This window comes from Camelus dromedarius, chromosome 2, assembly GCF_036321535.1.
Source record: "Camelus dromedarius isolate mCamDro1 chromosome 2, mCamDro1.pat, whole genome shotgun sequence".
NCBI classification, from domain to species: Eukaryota; Metazoa; Chordata; class Mammalia; order Artiodactyla; family Camelidae; genus Camelus; species Camelus dromedarius.
The window spans coordinates 51,832,720-51,856,245 of NC_087437.1; the positions used below are offsets into that span (position 1 = coordinate 51,832,720).

Below are 23,526 nucleotides of genomic sequence, written 5' to 3' on the forward strand. Positions count from 1 at the left end.
CATCCATGGATCTTTCCCACCTGCTCTTATTACCTGCCCAGTGTGATTCCAGGTCAGCTATCCTTTTAGCCAGTCCAATCTCATAACCACCAGCCACATGTGACTAGTCTGAATTGAGCACTTGTGGCAACTCCAAGTTTAGATGTGCTCTGTGTGTAAAATATACACCAGATTTTGAAGACTCAGTATGAAAAAAGTAATGTAAATCTCATTAATAATTTTTACATTGATTTCACATTGAAATAATATTATGAATACATGGGGTTAAGCTAAGTCTAGTTTTAAAATTAATTTCACCTGTTTCTTTTTAACTTTTTAATGTGGCTACTAGAAAATCTGAAATTGCACCTGTGGCTCCCATTGGTGGCTAACATCACATTTCTATTGGATGGAGCTGGCTAGAGCATCAAGCAGCACAAAAGTGCTTGGGCTGGGGGGTGGGCAGATGTCAGTGACCTTCCTTTTGTTTCCAATAGGATTAAAAGTACCTGCTTCAGATGATTGTTGCAAGAACTTAGATGAGCTAACAGTTGTGAGAGCAACTAGCATGTACAAGTTAACACAGTTCATGTTGGTTTCCTTTTCAAATCACATTTCAAAACACCTCCTAGAGCAGTGGGTCTCAATTTGGGATGCACCCAGGTTCACCTGGGCAGCTTTTAAAAATATGTCCAGGCCTATGTCCCATTCTGGTTTAACTAGTCTGTGGGGCTTGAGTATTAGCATAATTTCAAAGCTCCCAAGTGACTCTAATGCCTAGCCAGCCTTGGGAACCTCCCCACCCCCACTCTGTTTGCTCTTTACTCCCTCAATGCTCTGACCTCCTAACTTTGCAGGGGTCCCTTTAGCATTTTACATGTGTTTTGTGCTACTTTAATCATAACCAACACTTCTGAAAGCCTACCAAATGCCTGGCACTTTACATATATTGTCTCTAATCCTTCCCACAAGCCTTCGAGTAAATTAAATTAACCCCATTCTGCAGATGAGGAAGCTGGGGCTTAGAAAGGTTAAAGTAACTGACTGGTTCAATAAGTGGAGGGGAGTCGGGGGGAAGCACTCAACCCAGCTTAGTCTGACTCCAGAGTGTGAGCCATTGACCATTAGACTACACTGCTTTTGTTTAAAATTCTTCAGTAACTAATAAGGGCTTCCAGGGGCAGGGACAGTTTCTTCTTGTTTGCAGGAGGACTCAAACAATGTATTCAGTAGCCCCTTGATAAATACCTAATAAACCTCGGAGTGTCTGAGAGCATCCCTGAGCAGGCTGATGGGCTGGAGACCCACCAGGGGATGAGGAAAGATTAGTGTCTGTGCCGTGGGCTGGGATTTCAGGGCTGCCCTCCCCAGGCAGGCTGCTAACAAGAGCAGGAAGGCTCTGGAAAGGACATCAGGTATCTGATAGAGGCTCTTTGGTTTCCAACCTAACATTCTTCTACAGTCAGTCTCTCCCAGCAGCTCTCTGGTCCAGAAGCAATGCTGAGAATCTAGGTCCTGCAGGGCCAAGAAAACAAGGGGCCTGGTTTGTGTGGCTCCTGGGTTGGTGGCAGGTGCTCCAACCCCACCCCAGCTATGCCTCCCCCACTGGCAGGTCCTCTTTTCAATCTGCTGCAACCAAGGGCCACCTGGATTTTCTGGACCAGCTCTGAGTCCATATAATTTTATTCTTTTCAAAATAAGTTTATTAAAGGTTGACTAAATGTGATTCAAGTTTTCTACTTTCGTAAGACTTTAAATACAAACGTTCTTAAATCAGAGAGTGGAAGCCTTTGCCTGTGCCCACACAGTGGACTCCTCAACAGCCATCCAAAAGGACAGGCCAACTGCACAGTGACAGGGGAAGATGGTTTGACATCATGACAAGTGGTGGCAAAATCCATCTACATTCTGGAAATGGCATAATTACAATTATTTAAAATTTTTTTAAATAAAAAAGAGGTGGGAGAGCTGGGAAGGAGCTACAGGAGATTGTTACCAGTGGTTGTGCTATGGTGGTACAATTACAGATAATTCTTTTTCTTCTATTTGCCAACTCTTCTGCAATGTGTCTATATGACTTTTGCAATAAATAGAAAGAAAGACTCCTTTGGGATGATCCATCCCGACAAAGACCATAAGATTTTCATTCATTCTCTGCCTCAGTGCAGGCCACCTTGCCTCACCCCTTCCTGGGAGATGATAAGAGCAGAGTGGGAAAGCCAGCCAGCCCCCGGCCTGGGGGTGAGGACTCAGGCATTTTTTCCCACTGCCAGTCTAGGAGTGGAAGACTGGAGGGCTGCATCTCCTCTGCCCGACCTGCTCCAGGAGCTGGGTCCTTTGGCCTCCATAATCAGGCCCCTGTTGCTCTGCAGGGAGCAGGAAGAGAAATGAGGAGACCTCCTTCTGGGGCTCCCTGGTGCATCCCCCAGTCTTAGAGCAGGTCAGTCTTGATACCCGTCCCAGCCAGGCACAAGGGCAGGGCAGCCCTGTGGTTTAGTCTGGTGTGTGCAGGCCTGGCAGGTGTCCAGACATGCAGTTACTAAGAGTAAACAATTTCCCCTTTCCTGTTAGGCTCTCTCCTCTCCCTGGTGTGGCTGGGGACTCCACCCAGAAGCTAACCCAGCCTACCCTGCCATTTGGGGCCGATAGGTCAAGCAGGCAGTGGGTAGAGTAAACTCTGAGCTTTGGACCTAAACAGACCCTGGTTCAAATCTTATCCAGCTTTGCCACTAACTAGATGAGCAACCTCGGGAAAATGACATCTGGTCAGAGCCTCATCTGAAAAAGGGCACAATAACCCCCGTGTGGCAGGGCTGTGATTAGGGTCAAATGAGAGAAATCGGACGGACAGCACCTAGCACAGGCTCAGCAGACAACAACAGTTATTGTTGGAGCCAGCAAGCTTCTGTCTCCCTGGCCCATCCTGGGCCAGGCTCTTGGGGCTGGGGGAGGACCCTGGATTTGACTCTAGGGATCAGTCCTTTTAGTGCTTTGCCCTTCTGGCCCTGCCTTCAAGGCCGGCTTTGGGACAGTCATGTGACTTCAGGCTGCCCACTTAGCCATCCCTCCTCTTCCCTTTCTTTACATCTGCTTGGCTCTGGAGGAGTGAGGTGATCCCTGGGAAAGAACCTCGCTTCTCCTTGGGGGAGGGGGTGTAATCACTGTCCTCTGGCTGGAGGTTGGATGACGATTGTGAGAGGTCTGACCTCACCCTGGCCCTCCGGCCCCACTGTACCCCAGGGCAGGATCGGCCAGGAGACAGAGACTCCATCTAGAAGGCTCTGGTGGTGTTCCCCTGAAAAACATCCACAATCTTGGGGGGGATTTCTCAGGGACAGTGGCTGTTTTTAGAGTCCTTGCAGCACTGTAACAATAATATTAATCATCGGAATTATTATGTGTAGCTCTCTGCAGTTTGCAAAGCCCTTCTTCATATTTCATCTTATTTACTCCTCTCAACAAACAACCTCGTGGGGTGATAGTGTTATTATCTCCATTTCACAAATGAGGCCATAGAGGCCCAAAGAGTAAGTGATGACCATACGCAGGTGATAAGTGATGTCTCCTGACCGCAAATCCTGGAGAGGAAACATGGGCTCAATGCCAAGACTCCTGGGGGCTTCTCCCTTTGTTTTGAGCCCCTGCACACACCAAAAGGAGATCATTTCTGTTCTCCCTTCAGTAGAGAAGGAGAGAATCTGATTAAAATGAAGGTGGGGGAAACAGAGAGTTGGGGGGAAGGAGGTTTCCCCAGGTGCTGGGTGTGAAATTAACAAGCTGTGACGGCAGATGCCTCGGTGCCATGGGTGGTGGGTCAAGTGTAGGGGGGTTAGCTGGCCTCACACCTGGGGCCTGTTAGGTGGCCCCCACCAGGACACAACCCAGTCCTTCCCACAACCTTGGAGAAGAGAACAAAGTTCACTTTTCTGGTGCACCCCTGGCCATTGGAGGAAAAGAAATTTCTGGAAAGGCTTTCCGGGAGCAAGACCCTTCCACCACACACAGCGCTCAGAGGGGCAGGAAAGGAATCCTTTCACTTGCTCTGCGCTTGGGTCAAGTGCCTGTATCACCTACCTGCTAGAACAACAGGAGGCATGGGGGCAGGCTTGTGACGACCAGCAGGCAGCTGCTGGCAGCCCTCCCACTCTCCACTTCCCCATGTGTGGAGAGGGTGTGGTGGTCCAGGATTCTACCACCTCCCCACCTGTGAGGCCCAAACCCAGTGAAAAAACCCAGTCTTTTGGGGAGAAGAAACGAGCCTTTGACTTCCAAATTGCTGCGGCATGATATGGGGAAGTCCTGACTAAGCGTCCTGAAGCCAGCTGTCAATTTAGTTTGGCCACTGCCTGTCCCTCTGCCTTTGTGGCCAGCTGTGTGGTGGTGCTATTTTCAGCATGAGTGGCAGAGCACAAATGTCCTCCCCGCAGTCAGCCAGCTTCCCCACCCGGTGGTCCCGGGGCCCCTCCGCAGGCCGGATGGGGAGGCAGGGCCTCAGACTACTTCCTGGAAACTTTATGACTTTTCTCCCTGCTCTGCTCAGTGCCTCTCCCAGGGACTGCTCAGATAATAAAATAAGGCATTATAATAATGGTGACGAAATACTGATCACCCACCTACCATAGGCCAGGTACTGTGCGCGGCATTACATTTACATTTTCTCATTCACTCCCGCTTGGTTCTGACTGCTCTATGCCCTGCTTTAGAAAGGGGCCTGCTACGTAGAGAACAGGTATATTGCTTCTCGTTCATTAAACTTGTTGCTGATAGATTCATCTTTAGAAAAAAAAAAAAACCACATTGTTTTCACAGGGAAAATAGACTTCATTTATATTGTTTTGCTTTGCGGGAAAACTTCCAGAAACCTCAGGCTGACCTAGGACGCTGCTAGTGTCCACAGTGGGCATGCCCTCTGAGGACATGTCACCTAAAATTCACAAGCATCTTTCTAGTCCCAGCTGCTCTTCCCATCAGGGAGGCTGTATTTTAGAGTCGGGTTCTCTGGTCTTTCCCACCCTGGCTCAGCAACTGAGGCCTTTCCTGTCGGAACTGGAAGGGCAGAGGTTCTGTGTCCAGCTATGGACTGGTGGGCCATGATGCTCCTTGGCAAGCCTCCCTCCCAGCCTCGGAGGCCCTGGGACACTGCCCCTGCAGGAGCTGCCAGGAGAGGGGAGGGTTTGTGGGGAGGGCTGTGGATGGAGGGTGGGAAAGGAGAACATTCCTCCAGCTGGTGGCAGGAGCTGGCCAGCCAGAGACCTTGTTCACGGCCCAATGCAGTACAGCTCTTGTGTTTATGAGCTTTGTGAGATTTAGAGTGCTCTGTATTATCCACAGGTTTTTTGGGGTCACATCAAAGGTTAGAAAGCCATGGAAAGAGTTCTTTCTCCATGAATCACACTTCTCCAAAATGTAATTCTCTGAGAGGAGCCGACTTGCTTTATAGAGCTGGCAGGAGAAAGGGGATAATAGGGGCTCCTGTGGAGTTTTCCCAAAGAAACCTTCTCTGGAAGTCTGGACAAAGGAATTCTCAGAGCAGAGAGGAGCCAGAGGAGAAGGACCCACTGGGACCAGGTTGATGGACGAGGGTTTGGGGATTATAATGAGGTGGCAACTGGGCTTCAGATGCTGCTGGCCTGGAAGAATTGGTCCATTGTATTGCACAACTCCAAGGAGCACTTTACCTTGTGCAGTGCACGACCTGCACAGTCATACATAGCGACCCTTTCCTTGCTCCCCTCGAATGGATCTGCTATCTCTTTAATGGCTTCCACAGAGTGCCATAGATGGTCCAAGAATATGATTATCCATGTGCTTATCTGCACCCTATTCCTAGCCACTTCATAGTTGCACCTTTGCGAACAGGGACCTTCTCTTCTTAGCTTTTGTTTTCCAGACTGGCACGTAGTTTAAACTCAGTAAATGTTTGTGGAATGAATGAATAAGCATTGTCAAGAGAATTCTTCCAGCATTTGGAAACTGGTATGACTAACTCAAGTATTAGGAGCCAAGAAGAGCTTTGATTTCTTTGAAGAGAGTTCTACCCAAATACACCAACTCCTTTAAGACCCAGATAGACCACTGTCTGCTTTTAGGAAGTCCCCCAGATGAATTTTTTTACACTTAGTGCCTCCATTTCTCAAATACTTAACTAGTCTCTGTCTCAGACACCATGATGGGGTGCCCTGGAGAAGCCCACAGTCCTGACTGGGTGACAGACACACACGCTGGTCATTACAATGGAGTGGTCAGAACCGTCAAAACGAAAGGCACATATGAAGCATGGGAAGGGGCTCCAGGGTTCTAGGAACGGAGTGGCTCAGTCATGGCCAGAATAGCAGACTTCACAGAGGCAGGCAGACGTGGAGGGAAACTGTCTTTGCTCTGCTCTTATCTCGGCTTTGGCTCTCTTAAGCACAGAGAGGTTAAGTGTCTACTCCAAGGTCACATGAGTAGGAAGTAGGTCTCAAACCGGGTTCTTCAACTCCACATCCTGTGACACGCTACCAGCTCTCTCTCTGTGCTCCAGCCCAGGCCTTAATAACCTGCCCATCCAAATCCCCTGCGGCCTCACAGAGCATCTGATGTTAGAGGAGGCCTCAGCCACGGCTATGGAGTTTATTCCTGAGCCATCCTGTCCACCTGTCTGGGCCTCCTTTTATCTGTGGTTGTCCCGTTAACAATCCAGCTTGTTCCCAGCTCCGCACCTATCTCACGCAGCAGTCTGATGCTCTGCTGACCTACTTGGCAGCTCTCATGCTCTCCGCTTGGTTCCCCAGGCTCTGCCTGGCAGTCGCCCTCTTGGTGGATTATAGCGCCTTTGCACCTTTGGGCACCTGGCCTCCAGGTTGTCATGAGGCACTAGGGGCCTCAGTTCCTCCAGGTCTGGGCGCACTTCACTCTGCCAAGCCTCTGGCGCAAGCCAAGCCCAAACCAAGTCCCTGTCCCCTGCTGCCAGACACCCACAGTCAGTCTTCTCTGCTAGGACTTCATCTCAGCTCACCAGCTGGGACACTGCACATCCTAGTGCTGGGCTGCACGAGGAGAGACGGCATGTGCTCTGAAGTCAGACAGACTGGGTTCAACTTCTACATCTGTATGTTTTCAGAAGTTCCTTACCTTCCCTGGGCCTTATTTTCCCATGTATAAAATAGGAATAATAATACCAACCTCACACAAATATATGCACAATCTGTACCTGGTACCTGGCTGAGGAAGTGGGAGCTGATAGTTCTTCAAAAGCTTTTCACGTGGCTTTGGCTTTCTTGAGCAGAGAGGTTAAGTGTCAACTCCAAGGTCACATGGCTAGTAAGTAGGTCTCAAACCTGATTCTTTTTTCTTATTTTGGGGGGGTTCGTGAATTAAAAAAGAAAGTTTGTTGTTGTTGTTGGAGTATAGTCAGTTTACAATGTTGTGTCAATTTCTGGTATCAAACCCAATTCTCCAACTTCACATCCTGTGACACATCCCCATCTTGCTTTCTGTGCTCAAGCCCCAGCTTTGATAGGCTGTCCATCCTCTGGGTCTTGTCTGAGCCTGAGATGCACAGAGAAAGCCTGAGTTCGCCCATTTACAGTGAGGGGGTTTGGGCTTAGTGTGAATAAGTGAATTGCTCAAGGTCACGCTGTTCGTCGGGGGGGGCTGTGTGAGAACATCCCGATTCAGCATTTTGTGGCCTCAAAATAAATCCTTTCCACGTCTTCCTTTCCACTGTCAGAGCACCAAGCCCTGTTCTGATAAAGCCGTCTCTCCCCAGGGTCAGAATGCCTCTGAGTCTAGGCATCATTCTGGCTCTTTCCATGGTCCCAAGTAGACCTTTCCAGTGGGGAGTGGTGAGATGGACTCTCCGGATAGTCTTGGGGGCTGAAGAACACAGTGCCTGGAGCCCTGGGAAGGAGGATGCTGCTGGCTGAGACCGACACCTCATACCCCTGCGTCAACCCAGACTCTGCTCTCCCCATCCCCCAGCCCCTGGCCAGAGCAGCCTTGTGGCTGGTTGGCGGCGGCCGCCGGGCCCCGTCCCCGGGCTGCCAAGGTTGGCAACCTCGCGGCCACGCTGCACAACTCTGCGCCTCTCCTCCTCAGTTTATTTCTTCCAGATATGCAGTTGCTGCTTTTTATTTGGATCACTTTTCTGTGTTATGGTATTTCAGTTGTTTTTCCACTCCGTCCCTCCACCCTCTGCCTTTCCCCCATGGCAGGATTCCTAAGAAGACCAGTTTTTGGAGAGAGGCTGCAGGCACATCTGCTCTCTGGCTGCAGCATTCCAGGAGGGCCCAGTCAGGGGCTCAGGTCTCAGGGAGCCAGGACACGCTGGGCAGCAGAGGCTGGGGGCAGGGCTCAGGGTTCAGTGGAGGCCGGTGGTGGGCACACTCCCTGCAGCAGGCAGGGCTGAGCCTCAGGGCCCGGGACAGCTGCCAAAGTCCTGGGGCCGCAGCTCACCAGCTCCCTGGCCCTGCTGGCTGTGGCTGCTGGCTCTCTCGGCTCAGATCTGCATTTGCCAGACTTGGGGTGAGAGGGAAACCAGGAGCCTTGGAAAACACCCTGGCCCTCTGTCTCCTCTTTTGTCAGCAGTTCTGAGGGGGTGGGGATCCTGTGTGTGGTCAGTATAGGAGTCAGTGTAGGGGGTGCAGTTATGTGTGCTAGAGACTCAGAAGTCACAGGGCCCGGGTTCGATTCCTGACTTTCCCACCAAAGGCTGTGTGAACCTGGGCAAGTGACCATGAAGTGGGCACGATAACATGCCTTCCTCACAGCGTTGTTGTGAGGGTTCACTGAGTCGATTTGTGAAAATACTTCCTGGCACATAGTAAGTGCTCAATAAATGTTTTAGCTGTTATTATATGTGCACGGGGGTATGTGTGGAATTTAGTAGATTTAGGGTGGTGCTTCTTGGACTTTGGAGTGTGAGAATCGCCTGGGAAGCTTGTTAAAAGTGCTGGCACCTGGGCCAGACCTGCAGAGATTCTGATCCAGCAGCTCTTGGGTGTGCTCAGGGATTTACATTTTCATCCAGAGGTCCCGGCGACACTAATGCCCTGGCCCAGGGTCTGATCTGGAGTTGTCTGAGGTGTCTGGGTGAACAGATCCTTGGGATCCTGGGCTCTGGTATCTCAATCAGAATGGCTTTGCAAATGTAGCTGGAGACCAGGTGAAGGGGTGGAATGGGATGTGGCAAGAGGTGGGCAGGAGCAACCCCAGGCTGATCCTTGAGACTCTAGGGAGTAATTAAGGTTGTTGGCCTTTTACGCATGGGATTGACACAGTCCTACTGAGTGACTGGGGTTGGACCAGCCTGGTTTACAAGCCCAGGGCACAGCAGATGGAAAAGGGGGTAGAAAATTGCAGTTAGCTCAAGGCCAGAGTGGCAGAAGGGTCTGTGCCTGGACAGAAGCCGTGGCAGTATCTGGAGGATGGGAGAATCACCCAGATTGAGCAGTGGTGCCAACCCCCTACTCCCTCAGGCTGGCGGCCTCACCAGCCGAGCCAGGCCATGGCCAGACTCAAGGGTATGGCTTAGGATAAGAATCTGGCTCTGTCAACTTACACCCTCAAAAGCTTGTAGTTTCTTGATTGATTTTTCTCTACTTTTTCTCTTAGTAAAGATCTTTTAGAAAAAGTCTTTGTTTTGACTGAGCTAAGAAAAGAAGGAGGTGGGATGTGCTGAGGCTGGGGAGAGGGCTGGTTGCCGGCTGTGGGGAGGAGTCTGGGGAGTCCAGCAGTGCCGCCCATCATGCAGAATTCACCCATCAGGAGCAGGCCTATGGGGCCAGTGCTGAGAGCCGGGGCCTCACCTGGGGTCTCCTTTCAGACAGTGAATTTTTTTTTAATGAAAGTTTTTTTTTAATTGAAGTATAGTCAATTACAATGTGTCAATTTCTGATGTACAGCATAATGTCCCAAGCAGTGAATTTGATGTATCTATTAAGCGTATGTGAAGGTGAGTGTGCGAGTGCATGTATGTATAGATGTACATGTACACAGGTGAGTGTTGCATGCATGTGTACTCATTCAGTTCATTAATGACAATCACAAAATATTTACTGATTGTGTACTATGTGCCAGACACTGTTCTAGAGGCCTGGGATTTATCAATGAACAAAATGAAATCCTTGCCCTCAAGGAGGTTACTTTCTACGGGGATTTTGTGTGTGTAGAGGGGCTGGATATGTTTGTGTGTGTAAGTCTAGGGTGCACACATATGTGAAGAAAGAAGAATAGTAACACGTGAGTGCACAGGCAGATCTGGATCAGGCATCATCTGCCATTTTCTAGGCGTATGATCCTGGGAAAAATAGTTAACTTTTCTGAGCCTTGTTTTTTTTAAAAAATGGGAAAATGATTCCTTTCTCTCACAATTGTTATGAGCCTAAATGTAAAAATATTTGGAATGCTCCATGCAAATTACCTGGTATATGATAGCTGCCAAATGACATTTTTTCTTAGTGTCTCCTGTGGAGTTGGAGGAGATATTTCTGTGTGTGTATACCAAGTGTGCATTTGCATCTGGGCAACATGTTCTGTGTGCCCAAGAGGTTGAAAGTGTAGATTCTCCCTGAGTGAGAACCTCCCCATCTTGGGATGTGTCCTGCACAGTGCAGATATCTCAGGTCTGATCAAACGTGAGGTGTTGCCTGGAAAGTTCCATTCCAAGACAGAAGGTCTATTATAAAGTGGGGAGAGAAAGGCTCTAAGTTTGGAATCCCATGGGTTGGCCCATTTAAGCCTTTGCTTAGCTCTGTCCTGAGTCCTTCCAGCTGCAGTGTGATTGTGTGTTTGCAGTTCTCTTTTTAGTGCACACAAAGAATCTTGGCCACCCCTTAGCTTACACTCACCTACAACAACTTGCCACTTTTCTTTTCCCAGTTCCATGACTCCCTGGCCATGCTGCTCCCTAGACCTTCTTCTTAACCCCCAGATCATTTGTAGAAGTAAGTTCAGAAGATGGACCCAGAAGGCAACTATGTGGGCAGGACTGCATTTCTGTGTAATCTGCTTGTGACTGCCAAGATCATTGCTTGTAGCAAGAAGAGAGATGGGTCAGGTTCCTGCTCTCTTCCCCCTAGACTCTCTCCCAAGGAGAAAGTCTATGGTTTTGGCTATGTCCTCGAAGAAGAGGACTCAGACTCTGATACCTCAGCATCCCTCCAGTTCTAAGAGTTCATGGGACTTTCAACTCAGCAACTGAGACTCAGTATGACTGATGACATATCCATCTCCTTGACCACAAACCGGCTCCCCCTGTACACCCAGCTGTTCTAATGAGTGACGCCAGCATTCTTCCAGACACGCCAGCTTGAAGTTGCTGAGTCATACCTCACATGCCCCATAGCTGACCAATTACCAAATCATTTCAAGTTATTCCCCCAACCAGTCCTTTCTCACCCCCATTCCTGCTGCACCACTCCTTTGGTCAGGCTGTCATTGACTCCAGTTTGGAGTGGCACGGTCTCCCATGTGGCCTCCCCGCCTCCAGCCTCCCCTTTCACAACCAGCCAGTCCACCGTCCATGTGTTCATCACTCTCCCTCAGCCACTACCCCTAGCTGTTCTCTCTCCATCCACAGCACCCTCTCCTCTTCTCCACAAACTCTGCTCTAACCTAACCAGTCCCCTCATGTTTCCCGGGACACTGCACACTCCTGCTACCTGACCTTTGCTGAAGTGGTTTCCCTTACCTAGAATCCTTCCCTCCATTCCAACCTTGTACCTAAATTCTAGCCATCTCTCACAGTATATAACATCCCTGGCTAAGATGCACCATAAGCTTTTGAAAACATGATGGTAGGAAAGGTTGGGGGAAGGGAGCTATAGTTGCTAGCGGTTTGCTAGAGGAGGAGGATTCAGTTCAACTTTGGGGCAGACTTTTGCTTTGTTTTGGGAAAATTAGCACCAATCTAAAACTGTGTCATCACTGTCAGCATGAATGCACATGTTCACCGTTCTAGTTCAGCGGTGTAAATAGCCATGTCTTGGGAGACAGGGACTGCCTTTTGGTCTCTTTTTCCCCTAAGGTTTGAGGAAAAGAGTTGTGGAGGAAGGGAGCCTGGACTGGTCCTTGTGAAGGTGACTATTTGCAGCTGAAGTTTGGAGAGTTGCTTGCAAGAAATCACAAGCAGAGTCAAGCAGGCTTCCTGAGGAGGCTGGAGAGGCCCTGGCACTGCTGCTTTGGGACCCAGGTGATGTTTCTTGACGCAGAGCTTGGGAGAAGGACACTCTGTTCATCTCTGCACAGAACCACTGCCCCCATCTAGAACACTGGGGGCATCAGAGGAGGCAGCATTCATGGATGCTGAGGACCCCACAAGGACCATCTGCAGTAGAAGCTCCTTTCCCAGGCCTCCTCGAGCCCCGCCTGGTGACTGCTGTGGATAGATGGGTTTGTGACATCATTTGAGATGCCCCATTGGGAGCTCCCAGAAGTATTAGAGGGAAATATTGCATGGAGTGAGGCTCAGTGTCATTGTAACTCATTGTTAAAGTAGCAACAAATCATTATTCCCTTGATGGGTGAAAACTAAATATACTAGTGACGGATATAAAACCATACTACACTGCTAACCATGGTTGCCTCTGGGTGCCAGTATTCTAGAGAATTCATTTTCTTCTTTATATTTTCATGGACCTCTCCAAATTTTCTACTATAAGCATTTGTAATTGGAAAACAAAAGCTATGAATAATGAATATTTTCTCTTTTCTTCCCCTCTGGGCGCAGCAGAAGCCTCTGTGCTGCCTAAGGCTGTTGTGGTTTCTCCCCGCCGCTCAACTACTACGGTAACTCTTGGGTGCAGATCCGTGTGTATTTCTCGTTTTGGGTACTTGTGCCAGCTGTGCAGGCTCCTTCAGGAGAGGGAACACGTCTCCTTCCTCCCTCTCAGCTCACTCTGCTTGCAGGGGCTACTTCTCAGAACCCACCTGGCTTGTTTCCACCCTGGGCCTTCATCCTCACTGTTCCATCTGCTAGCACCTCTTCTACCCCACCCTCCCACCCCCCCCAAGACAGTTTCTGGGCTTCCTGCTTATCACCTTCAGTTTTGACTCAAATGTCACTTCTCAGTGAGGCTTTCCCTGACCAGAGTATTAAATTTGCATACCCTCCGGGAGCTCTTTCCCTCTTCCTGCTTCATTTTGCATTGCAACATAGATCTCCACCTTACATGCTACTTATTATGCCCCTTTATTATCTATCTTAAATAAGCTCTAGAAGAAGGATTTTTGCATATATTCTTCTCTGCTGTAATCTCACCACCAAGATGTACGCCTGCTATGTATAGAAGATGCTCAATAAGTATTTACTGAATGAGTGAATACAGTTTACCAGATTTTGTGCCAGGTGCTTAGTAATCCCCTCATTCAGTCTTTTTTTTTTTTTTTTTTTTTTTTTAATTGTTGGAGGCACTGAGGATTGAACCCAGGACCTCGTGCATGCTAAGCATGTGGTCTACCACTGAGCTACTACCCTCCCTGCCTCATTCAGCCTTCACAGTGTTTTGAGGTAGAGTAGCATTATCTCTATTTTAAAGATGAGGAAACCAAAGCTCAGAGAGGTTGGGTAACTCAGCTGAAGGCACGTGCTATCACGTGTGGGCAGAGTGGGACTGGAATGCAGATCCGTCTGCTCTGGGGGCAGGAGCTCTCCCTTGCAGGAGACTCCTCCGTCCTCACAGCTGTCCTGCACTGTGCTGACAGCCCGCTGTGTCTCGAGCACTGGTTCCCCCACTGCGGGAACCACAGCGCTGCTGCCCACAGCTATCATTCCTGCAAACAGGCTCCTCTCCCAAATCAGGTCCCTTCTGGTGACAGAAGACCCACGACCTGGCAATCAGAGAAGCCAACTTGCTCCTCCCCTCCCTCACTGTCTCTACTCTGGGTGCTCAAGTTTAGATACAACTGAGCATGCCTACAGGTTTTCTCTTCTTCTCCCTCAGCCCCATTTTCCCAAAGGAGTTTGGTTGTTCCCTGAGAACCTTCTGCAGACTGGCAGGGTGGAATAACAGCAAAAACCCAGGAGATCTAGGTTCAAGCTCTGGATCCGCTGCTCACGAGCGATGCTAGGACCTTGGGCAGGTCATTTAACTTGTGCGTTGACAGAATGGAAGGAATTATTCTTTCCTTGTTGTTTGCCTACAGTATTGTGATGTTGGCACACGCAGGACCTGCCTTGTGGAGCTGTTGTGTAGTTTCAGGAGACAATTTGGTTCTCATACTTAATACCATGCCCAACACATAAGGCTTAATAATTGTTGGCTGCTGTTGCTATCAGTCATGAGTAGACTGGGTGCTGGGAAGGGTCTGCAATCTGCTGGTAGGATGGGTTGTGTGCTAACTCCAGTCACCCACTCAGCTTTCCTAGAGCTTCAGTCCTCAGAGTTTGGAATTCCTGGTTCAAGGTCACACAGTCATGATTTTAAAATGCTTTGATTGGGACCCTTTTCAGACTACCTAACCTCTTTAGTCAGAACACTGTATTTCTGCTGGGAGGTAATTGTTGCCATCTCTGCTGGGCTGCACAATTTGAGGAATAATTTGCACAAGCATCAATTGCCACCATGACTGAGGCATGAAGCATAATTATCTCAAAAGGAAACTGTGATTGAGCTTGTGAATTGAGGCCTGATTTGCAGGGGCTGCAAATGAGCTGCCCCCTCTGGAGCACTATGTGTCTCCTAGATGTTGGGGCTGTAATCAACCTGAGCCTGTTTCCAAACACCCATTCTCCAAGTTCCAGTGGGTCAAAAGTGCCGACTCTGGTGAATATCAAGATCCCTGCAGAGTCTGCGGCTGAACTGAGACCTTCCCATTGTCTAAGGCCAGATTCCTAGTTTCCAAGGGCGTTTCCTTCACTGGCTTTGCTTCCTAGTTGTAGCAGAGGAAGTATGACTTGGAGTCATCATCTGCCACCACTGTCCCAACAACATCCCTCTGCTCTCGCACCCACAGTGGTTCAGAGGGAAGATCTAGTTCTGTTTGTGTCTGGAGGGGAAGGAGACCAGGGATCCAGGCCTTCCTCCTCCCTCATCTGAATGACCCTAAGCAACAGGAGAATCCATCTCTTGCCCTTACCGTGGCCAATGTCTGCTCTACACATGGGTCCAGAGGCCACACTTTTAATACTCTGAGAAGTTGATGGTGGCATGTGTGACACAGAAGGTCTTTCATCCTGAGGCAAGGGTACGAGTTCTGCCAGCCCTTTGTGCCATCTGGAAACAACACTGGGAATCGTATTTGTAGGGCCACAAATGTTATTTGATTGTTCCCTGGCATGAAAGACTTGAGGCTTAGTGGAGAGAGCAGACTAAAGAAGACTGAGAAAACATGGCCTCTTGGGGCAAAACATGCTGAGTTTGAGCGAAAATATACATTCCCCACGTAGTCAGCAGTCTGAGAACACCGGGGGTGAGCAGAGCCGGGACCAATGTTCACAGATAATTCTCCAACTTGACTTTAGCCTCCTTTTTACCCTCCTGCAGGCCAGTGTCTGTCATAGTTACCTTGGCTACACGACCCTTGTCTGTATCTCCAGAGAGAGAGCCATGTTTGGAAGAAAGAACATGAGGCCCCACGTCTGAAAGGAGTCCCAAGAAGAAGGAAATGTAAAATAGTGAACAATGTGGGATTTTGACTCGGTCAGACTTCAGTTCCAATCCTTGTTATGTCATACACTATCTACCAGAACTTTACAGCTTCTCCAAGTTTCAGTTTGCATAGTTCAAAATGGAACCGATAATATCTATCCTGCTTGATTCTTGTAAAAAATCATTAAAACTTATGTAAAGCATAAAAAGCTTAGGTATTGAATAAATGGCAAGTATTAATATCTGTAAAATGGAGGTGCCTTCATAATACCCACTTTGCAATGTGGTTATGAAAAGTAGGGGGAAAATGCCTTTGGCCTATAGCAGATGTTTAAGAAATGGTAGTTGTTAGTCTCACTTGCCATGAACTATATGTTACTGTATGTCTGACCTTAAGAAAAGCCACTTCTGCTGCCAATGAAATGGGGAGTTTTTCTACTCTGCTCAATCCCATAAGGACTGCAGTGGCAACTGGGGATAATTATACATGCCTCGCTTGACTTTTGGAATTGTGATAAATAAAATCACATATAATATATTGGAAGCCAGATGCAGGGAACAATGTACTAGAATGAAACACATTGGATTGGGAGGCAAAGGACTCGGGTTCTAGCCTTGGTACTGTCTTTTGCCAGGTGACCATAGGCAAATCACCAGGAAATCAGATTCTCAGGTGCACATGCTGCTGACTTCTCACCAGCTGTGAGAAAATACAAATGTGAGAAATTATCACTATTGCTTCTTGAGGGCAAAGCTGGTTTTTACATCTTAATCTTTGGAACCCAGCAAAGTCCTTGGCATGTAGCAGGCACTCAGTATTTTTGTTTAATGAATTATAAACTGCTCAGAAGTCATATTTTTAATCATTAATCAACTTTTTTTTTAACCTATAAGCTTATAGCTTTTGATCTCAGTCTGATTTGTAGGATCCCTGGGCCTGTGTCCTAGAGTATTCATATTCCACGCTAACCTTAACAGACTCAGAAATGTTATTCAGACACAACTGAGAGCAGGAAAAAAGCTACCAATAAAGGGAAGAAAGTGGCTCTTCTGTGTATGGCAGCTACGGGGGGACAGTTTCACAGTCCCCTCTATACTCCTCTTTGGTTTGGTCACCACCACTCCTATAGGTTCCTTAATATTCTGTGTACCCATTCTACAGGATTTATCCCCCGTGTGGAGGTGGTAGGCACTGCAGAGGTTTTAGCTGCATACGTAGATGCCTTTTCATGGGTAGTTAAGAATGTGGGATGCCTTACAGTTCTCCAAATGAGAGACAGCGGGTAGAAAGCACAAGCAGAAACACGAATGAGGATGCTGGGCTTCCTGGTGCCAAGGGAGAGATCTTGAAGCAGAGCTTCTTGGTGGTAGGGAACATCACATGTACCCTCCACCCACACTACATACTGTTCCAGAATTAGTAAAATATTTGGTCTCCGCATAGACTGAGAGAAGGGAGATGGAGAGGACCAAAATGCTAACAGACCCCATCACTATTTGTGCACTGTGATAAACAGCCCTGGAACAAACGTACTGGCAAGGGTAGGGTGTTTTCCAGATCTGCCACGTATCACGTCTTCCCATGTTACTGAGGAGCATCTATGATCTTAAGTCATTTTTAATACCATCTCCCACCCCCAACTTCTTCCTCTTCTCATTCCCCTCTGCTCTACCCACCCTGCCATTTCCCCCTCCCTACCTCCAAGTCTGACAAAAGGTAACCTCAGACAAGTCTCACCTATTCACCCCAGTGGGGTTGGGTGTCCCTCTGTAGCCTTCAACTCACCGCACCCTAATTTCTGGTTTATTTACTTACTGTCCAGTTCTGAAAAGTAGGACCTTTATCTCGTTCAGCATTCTATCCCCAAATACCCCCAATAGTACATCACACAAAAGAAGATGCTTAACAAACGTTTACTAGGTATACCAGGTTATTCTTTTAATTTATTGCATTTTCCCCCTAGATACTGTAGTAACTAAGCAAACAGAGTTACATTCAATCTTTTTTCTTTATACAATAGACAAAAAGTGTTGGGAAGCTGGATACTAATCAGCTATTTTTTCCCAGTACCAGATCATCACATTGCTGAGTTCCTTCAAATGATTAATGTGCAGCATTCAATGCTGCATAATTTGTCCAAGATCACAGAATAAAATGTAAAGTTTTTCATTTCATTTTACAAAACCAGCAAAACTCTACAAAAAAAATCCTACAGGAAAATGTAGACCAATCTCATTTATAAACATCAATTTAACAGTATACTAAATGTAACAAAACGTAGCAAGACACAAACCCTAAATCCTAGTTACAGAAATGCAACTGCTACAGAAATAATGACCCTCCCCGCACCTATTCTACTTACGACTCAGTAGCTTTTATACCTACTCACCCCGACCCCCTCTGGCTGGCCACTCTTCCATCAGCCCTCACCAGGGGTGGATGCCGGCCCTAGCACTGGACCTAGTCCTCGCCCTCACTGTGGCCTCAGCTCTGGCTCTGTCAGCATCGTCTGCCAGGGCCTCACGGTACTGCACTGGCCAGTGGTGGGGTTCTTTCTTATGGAGCTTGGGCAGGAACCCCAAGACTTTCACTTTGCTGGTTTCCAGGTTGCTTCCGGGACCTCAGGAGAATTCACATTCCGGTGGATTGGTGTAAGGCATAACGCCTGTAACTGAGGTATCTCAGCTGCACGAAGTCTTATTATTAAGCCTCTTCGGATACCCAGAGAAGAAGTGATACTTTGAGGGACGCACCCCCAACAGACGCAGCATCTCCCAGACCTGTGCCTCCCTGGCACGATTAACTTTCATGTAGATAAGGCCCAAGATCATCATTTAGATCTGGGGCCATATCCTCCCAAATCCTCCTCCTCAAGAGGTTTTAGTTTGTTGTTCAGGATGTAAGTGTGGTGCTTACAGTCAAGCTGTTTCAGCTCGAAACCAAAGACATGCCGCAGACTCTCTGCGGCCCTTGCGATAATCTCAGGGAACAGATCCTTCAAGTCTCCTATAACATGTTTCACCACCTCGGAGCGAGTGATGGGACTCTTCTAGTCCTTCACCAGCAGAAACTGCACCAACTCGGCCACCGTCTGATCCACACGGCGGCGGACCCTGCGCCGGACCAAGGTTTTGGCTGCCAAGGCCCTAGCAGCTTTCGGGGGTGAGGGCGGGATCTGCAGCCCCCTCCTCCCTTGCGGCGCCAAGATCCCCCTGGGGCTGCCCTGCAGGAGGGAGCTCGGGGCCTCCTCCTGCGAGGCGGTCAGGGTCTGGGTCTCACCGTCAAGGCCGCTATCCTCCCCCTCGGTCTGAAGGATGGGGAGACCCTCGGTCTCGGGTTTCGGCAGCATGTTTTCGGGCAGGCAGGTGCAAAGCGCGTACACGGGCCGAGGGTTGTGCGAGCCGCTGCACAAACCCCGGCGGAGGGGTTGGACAGCGGCTGGGGAGGCTGGAGTAGGACTAGGAGAGATGGCAGAAGGGGCTTTTGTGGCTGCTGGGCGACGCCGCATAGGGCTCGGGACGGTTGCCCCGAAGCTGCCGGCGCCGAAGACCTGCGGCGCGGCCACCGCGCAGCCTCAGTGCGCGCCCGCGAGCCGACTAGCTGGACCACTTCCGGCCAACTCAGCCAAAATGGCGGCCCCGAGGCCGCGCGAAGCCCCTCCTCTTCCAGCCCCCGCTGGGTTGGGAGTGCGCACAGGCTTCTCAGGATGCCGGGGCTGCGGGGGAGCGCGCAGGCAGCGCTGCTCTTTAGACTCGCTGCTTGGAGAGGGGGCGGTAACCAGGGCTTTCTCAAGGTTTCAATGTACAGATGAAATAAGGATGGAATTCTAGCCGTGTCCTTTCAGCAGGTGCTTATTTCCACGTGTGTGTATCAAAGACTGATTTACTGTGAGTCAAGTGCAGAGTGCGTGGAGGTTAAGGTGGGCGGTAAGGCTGTGCGGGACAATTAGTGAAAGGCGGTGAATAGGATGCTAGGGCGACTGAAATTATCTGTACACGATGGGAATATACTACAGGGGGATTTAAGCAAGGAGTACCAGGACCAGATCTGTAACTTTCCAGTCTCTCTGGTTTCAGTGTGGAGGATGGCTCAGAGTAGGGCTGACGAAAAGCTGGGAATCCGGCTTCGAGTATTGGAGTACTATTGTAGAGCAGAATAGGAACTGAGACTTGGCCTGTCTTGTTCATTGGTGTATCCCAGGTGCCTAGAACAGTGCCTGGCACATAGAGGCGCTACATAAATGTTATAAAATTACTAATGAGGGGTTAAGGATAGCAGATTCCACAGGGTTCGTGAAAGGAAGATGATAAACGATATACTGAAGTACAGCTGGCAGAAATAGTAACTGATTGGAGGAAAGGAATCTTTTTTAAAACCTATTCAAACTTAACCGCTCCTATTTTTTTTTCTTTTTGCTGACTCTATTCTGAACTTTATCCCTCTGCCTATCTGTCACTCCTCCCCCCCTCCCCAACTCTTCCTCCTCCTTCCCTCTCCTCCCCTTCCCCTTCCTCTTCTTCTCTTCTCCTCTGCCTCTCCTCCACTCCCCTCCCTCTTTTGTAGGCTCAGCTTACATGTCACCTTTCCAAAGCCATCCTTAGTCTCCATGCATGGAAGTTATTTGCTGCCATTTCTGAATCATCATAGCAATTAATATTTGTTTAACAATCTACTTACATAGACCTTACTGTGTGCTAGGCTCTGCTCTAACCATTTTTCAAATATTAATTTGTTTAGTTCTTATTAAGGTAAGTACTATTGTCATTATCGCCATTTTATAGATATGTCTTTCCTATGGAATTTGCTATTTACTAGCTATGTAATCCTGGGCAAGTTACCTAAACTTCCTGCCCCTCAGTTGCCTTATCAGTAAAATGAGTATAATAGTAGAAACAACATTGTGGAGATTATGTGAAGTAATGCATATAAGCCATTTAACACAGTGCTTGGCACATAGTGTTCAATAAATGTTAGCTGTTATTTATTGCATATTTTAAATGTGCTGATACTGTGCTAATTTTTTACATGTATTAACTCATCAAGTAACTCATCTACTTCTCCTAACAGCCCTGCTAGATAAGTGGTATTATTTTATAAGGGAAGTAACACACAAAGAGGTTAAGTAACTTCCTGAACATCACATGACTGAACCACTATTTCAATCATATGGTATAACTTTAGAGATCATGCTCTTAACCACTATATTAATAGGTGTTAATTATTATTATTATTATTATTATTATTATTGACCATACACTGCCTTGTCTTATAATTATTTTTGTGCTTATCTTATTACCCTCCAAAACCAAACATCCTAAAAGCTGGGGCTATGTCCTTAACTCTTTTTTTTTTTTATTCTTTTTTTTTTTTCAGACTTGTTTGGTTTCTTTGTGGAGGTTATTAGGTTTATTTATCCATTTGTTTATTTATTTAATGGAGGTGCTGGGGATTGAACCCAGGACCTTGTACATGCTAAGCACACACTATACCACTGAGCTGTACCCCTACCCCACCTTCCTTAACTCTTTTGAAGAGCCCCTCAGCATCAGCACTCTGTATGTAATTGTCACTGAATAAATGATGGAAGACTTTTTTCCGTAGGAAGTAATATTTATTTTAAATAAATATCTGACAGTTAGACTTTTATAGATGTAATCATGAGCTCTTCTTTTCAAAAACTCCTGAAGATGTATACCCATTTATACTATATGACTTACAAAAACTGAAAGTGTGTGAATGAAGCAGGAGGATGTTTATTATAGTCTAGCTTGAGGCTATTATTAGTTTCTATTATGCCAGACATTTTATATACAATATAATTTAGTCCTTACAAATCCCTATTAGGAAGGTATTATTATCCTCATTTTACAAATGGGAAAACAGTCACTGAGAGGTTAAATCACTTATCCCCGGCCACCCATCTAAGTGCTAGACTGGAAATGAGGGCCTAGATCTGTCTGTTCTGAAGACTGTTCTCATGACCACCGTGCTGGACTGCCTGGTTGTCTGTTTTCTCCCGAAGGTAGAACCACTCCTACCTAAAAGGGCATCACTAGAGATAAAATAGTCTACTTGCAGATCTTTCTCACTTTAAGCATTGCCGAGGAGATATGGAGGAGAGAGATGCATGGAAAGGAGCATGCAGGAGATACACTGAATGGAGAGAATTTTGAGGGGCACATTAGCAGTAATATGACTGAATTTTGAAAACTGAATGAAGAATGTAATGCTACTCATCAAAAAAAAAAAAAAAAAAAAAGGAACAAACTACTGGTATAAGATGGATGAGTCCAGCTGACATTATATTGAGTGAAAGAAGAAAGATACAGAAGATTATATATAATATGATTCTAGTTAATCTGATGTCCAGGGCAGGTTCAGCTAATTGATGGTGACAAAAATGAAAACAGTGGAGGCCTGGAATAGGGTTGACTAGAAAGGGGTATGCCTGAGCTGTATGGGGGTGATGGAAATGTTTTATATCACAATTTGGATGTGGGTATACATTTGTCAAAACTTTTCAAACTGTACATTTAATATCTATGAATCTCACACTATATAAATTTTACTTTAAGATTATAAGAATAAAAGGATTTTAAACAAGTATAATTGACAGATAACGTTAGTTCATGTGTACAACATAATGAACTGATATTCACACATATTGTGAAATGATCACAAGAAGTCTAGTGAACTTCCATTACCATACATAATTACAAGTTTTTTTTTTCTTGTGATGAAGACTTTTAAGATCTATTCTCTTAGGAACTTTCAAATATGCAATACAGTATTAGAACTATAATCATGTAACAAAGTTTTTAAAAAATTAAATGAATAGGACTTTAGGTAGAGGAGTTGATGAGGGGTATGAAAGGTGAATGACTTTGCTTTGCTACTTGCCAACCCCTGGACGCTACAATGTTATATACTGGAGGGGACCTAGACAATCATTTTCCAGTCCTGATTGTCCTGACCTCATACTGAACAGGCAGACTTTTAAAACAGTCCTTACTGAAGCTGTTAAAAGGGAGGAAAGATATAGCTCTTTGGTGGGCAGGGAGGAGGGGAGGGCGACAAAACTCTGATGACTATTAGATTGAAACCTTCCTGAAGGATGATCCTTGTAGCCTAGACTATAGTCTTTGAGAGCCTATAGTGCTTAGCCCACTTTACTATGAGGAAAAGGATAAGGGAGTTACACTGGAAAAGCACAACTGCAGGATGAATTATCCTGGAACTGTCTAGCACTCTGTGGGTGTAAAAAAGGTGTGTCCTAGAACAAAGCACTGAACCAGGTCAGAAGACCTGAGTTCTGGTGTCCCTCCCCATTCGCTCATCCTGTGACCTTGCACAGCATACTTAACCTCTCTGGGCCATTGTTTCCTCATCTTTTTGTCTGACAACCTTAACTTTGACAGTCCCCACAGTTATTTTGAGGTTCAAGTAAGATTATAAATATAAACATACATTTAAAATGCTCTACCATTAAGAAACAAATATAAAATGTTACAGGCCTTTTTTTTTTAACAGACCCAGTAGAAAGTCTCAGTAATGAGTGTGACTGGCCTCTCAAGCAGACATTTTGGAATGAGCTTACAAATTCCTGGCTGAAAAAACTGTCTGGCCAAAAAAGATTAAATAGAGAAACGTCAAGCCCTGACATTCCGTCTAAGGCTAGTGAATGCTTTGGTGGGGAGCCAGGGTTATCTTGTTGGATTCCTTCTAAACTTGTCAATAGAGTCCTCCAAACTCCTGAGTGCTTTCTTCACATGGATGCTGAGTAATGTCTCACCCCAGGTCTGAATGAGCCCCAAACTGCGAAGGTGCTTGCATCTTCTCTATTTCTCCTGACAGTTTTGACAGCCATGCAGCTGAGCTGGCTCAAAGAAGGGATCAGAGGAAGAGCTTTGTCCCGTATCGCTGGGCCAGGGGCAAAATGGAGCCCAGTTTTGTCATAGCAGAATGGGCAGAGTGTGA

The 23,526-nt window shown here is 47.2% G+C and overlaps 1 protein-coding gene across 1 annotated transcript; it reads right to left on the bottom strand.

Annotated features, from left to right (window-relative positions):
• Nucleotides 1-17,469: 17,469 nt before the first annotated feature.
• On the bottom strand, nucleotides 17,470-19,136 carry MAGEF1 (MAGE family member F1). Its single transcript, XM_010976182.3, is given in 6 exon segments — nucleotides 17,470-18,209; nucleotides 18,211-18,248; nucleotides 18,251-18,385; nucleotides 18,388-18,709; nucleotides 18,711-18,770; nucleotides 18,773-19,136. Coding segments are annotated over 6 exon segments (1,074 nt in total). The 5' UTR covers nucleotides 19,058-19,136; the 3' UTR covers nucleotides 17,470-17,975.
• Between the last annotated feature and the right edge of the window lie 4,390 nt (nucleotides 19,137-23,526).